The 1,354-nt window shown below is 44.6% G+C and overlaps 1 protein-coding gene across 1 annotated transcript in view; it reads left to right on the forward strand.

Annotated features, from left to right (window-relative positions):
- Positions 1-1,354, forward strand: part of LOC106533139 (IQ motif and SEC7 domain-containing protein 2) — a gene marked incomplete in the record, with an annotated part of 41,789 nt that overhangs the window by 30,799 nt on the left and 9,636 nt on the right. Inside the window, 2 exon segments of the mRNA XM_014029380.1 lie at positions 717-842; positions 933-1,032. Coding sequence (XP_013884834.1) covers positions 717-842; positions 933-1,032 — 226 coding nt within the window.

Here is a 1,354-nt window from a genome sequence, read left to right on the forward strand (position 1 = left end):
ACTAGCTTCAGCCACTAGCTTCAGCCACTAGCTTCAGCCACTAGCTTCAGCTACAGACTTCAGCTACAGGCTTCAGCTACAGACTTCAGCTACAGGCTTCAGCCACTAGCTTCAGCCACTAGCTTCAGCCACTAGCTTCAGCTACAGACTTCAGCTACAGGCTTCAGCTACAGGCTTCAGCAACATGCTTCAGCTACAGGCTTCAGCTACAGACTTCAGCTACAGGTTTCAGCTATGAGCTTCAGCTACAGACTTCAGCTACAGGCTTCAGCTATGAGCTTCAGCTACAGACTTCAGCTACAGGCTTCAGCCACTAGCTTCAGCTACAGGCTTCAGCTACAGGCTTCAGCTACAGGCTCTGATTTTGTTTTCTTAGGCTACTTTTAGCTAGTGTTTTGAAACCTTTAGCTAATAATTTGCTTCTGTTGGCCTTTTGCAATTGTTTTACTCAAGTTAGCATTTAGCTATTGTCTCTTTATTTTTAGCTTTTAGCTAAAGTTCCTTTAATTTTAGTTATTGCTTTGCTCCTGTTAGTTTTAGCATGTTTTTGAGAACTATTAGCTGGGTTTTTGCTCATTTTAGCTAGTCTTTTGTTTCTTTTAGCTATTGTTTGTATCATTTAGCTTATGGCTAGTGTTTTGTTACTTTTAGGAAGTGCTTGTTTTCTTTTGGTTGGTTGTTTTTGTTRTGTTTTTGAACGTTTCTCTGTGCTGCAGGTGCTGTCGCTGCCTCACCGCAGGCTGGTCTGCTGCTGTCAGCTGTTCGAGGTTCCGGATCCGAACCGGGCTCAGAGGAGCGGGGTCCATCAGAGAGAAGTCTTCCTGTTCAACGACCTGCTGATGGTAACCACGGCTCGTTAGCTTCAGCTGCTCTTCTTTCGGCTGTGGGTCTGTCTAACCACCTCTCCTCCTCCTCCTCCTCCTCCTCCTCAGGTGACGAAGATCTTCCAGAAGAAGAAGACTTCGGTGACGTACAGCTTCAGGCAGTCGTTCCCTCTGCTGGACATGCAGGTCCACACCTTCCAGAACAGCTGTAAGTCCTCGTGTCCCGCCCGTCTCCAGCTGAGACCTGTGAGACAAGTCCACCTGTCAGGACCTTTGTCGTCTTTTATTGATCTGTACACACCTGAGTTTGACTCGGTTCCAGTTCACCTGAGAGAGTTTTTACCTTCAGGTCTGAAAACTCAAAAATATTTATTTAATTTCTAACAAATTTTCATTCTCAGATTGTTTACAGTCACTTACAGTTGTTGTTGTTGTTGTTGTTGTTGTTGTTGTTGATGATGATGATGATGATGATGATGATGATGATGATGATGATGATGATGATGATGATGATGATGATGGTGGTGGTT

Source organism: Austrofundulus limnaeus, unplaced genomic scaffold (genome assembly GCF_001266775.1).
Source record: "Austrofundulus limnaeus strain Quisiro unplaced genomic scaffold, Austrofundulus_limnaeus-1.0 Scaffold892, whole genome shotgun sequence".
Taxonomy (NCBI): domain Eukaryota; kingdom Metazoa; phylum Chordata; class Actinopteri; order Cyprinodontiformes; family Rivulidae; genus Austrofundulus; species Austrofundulus limnaeus.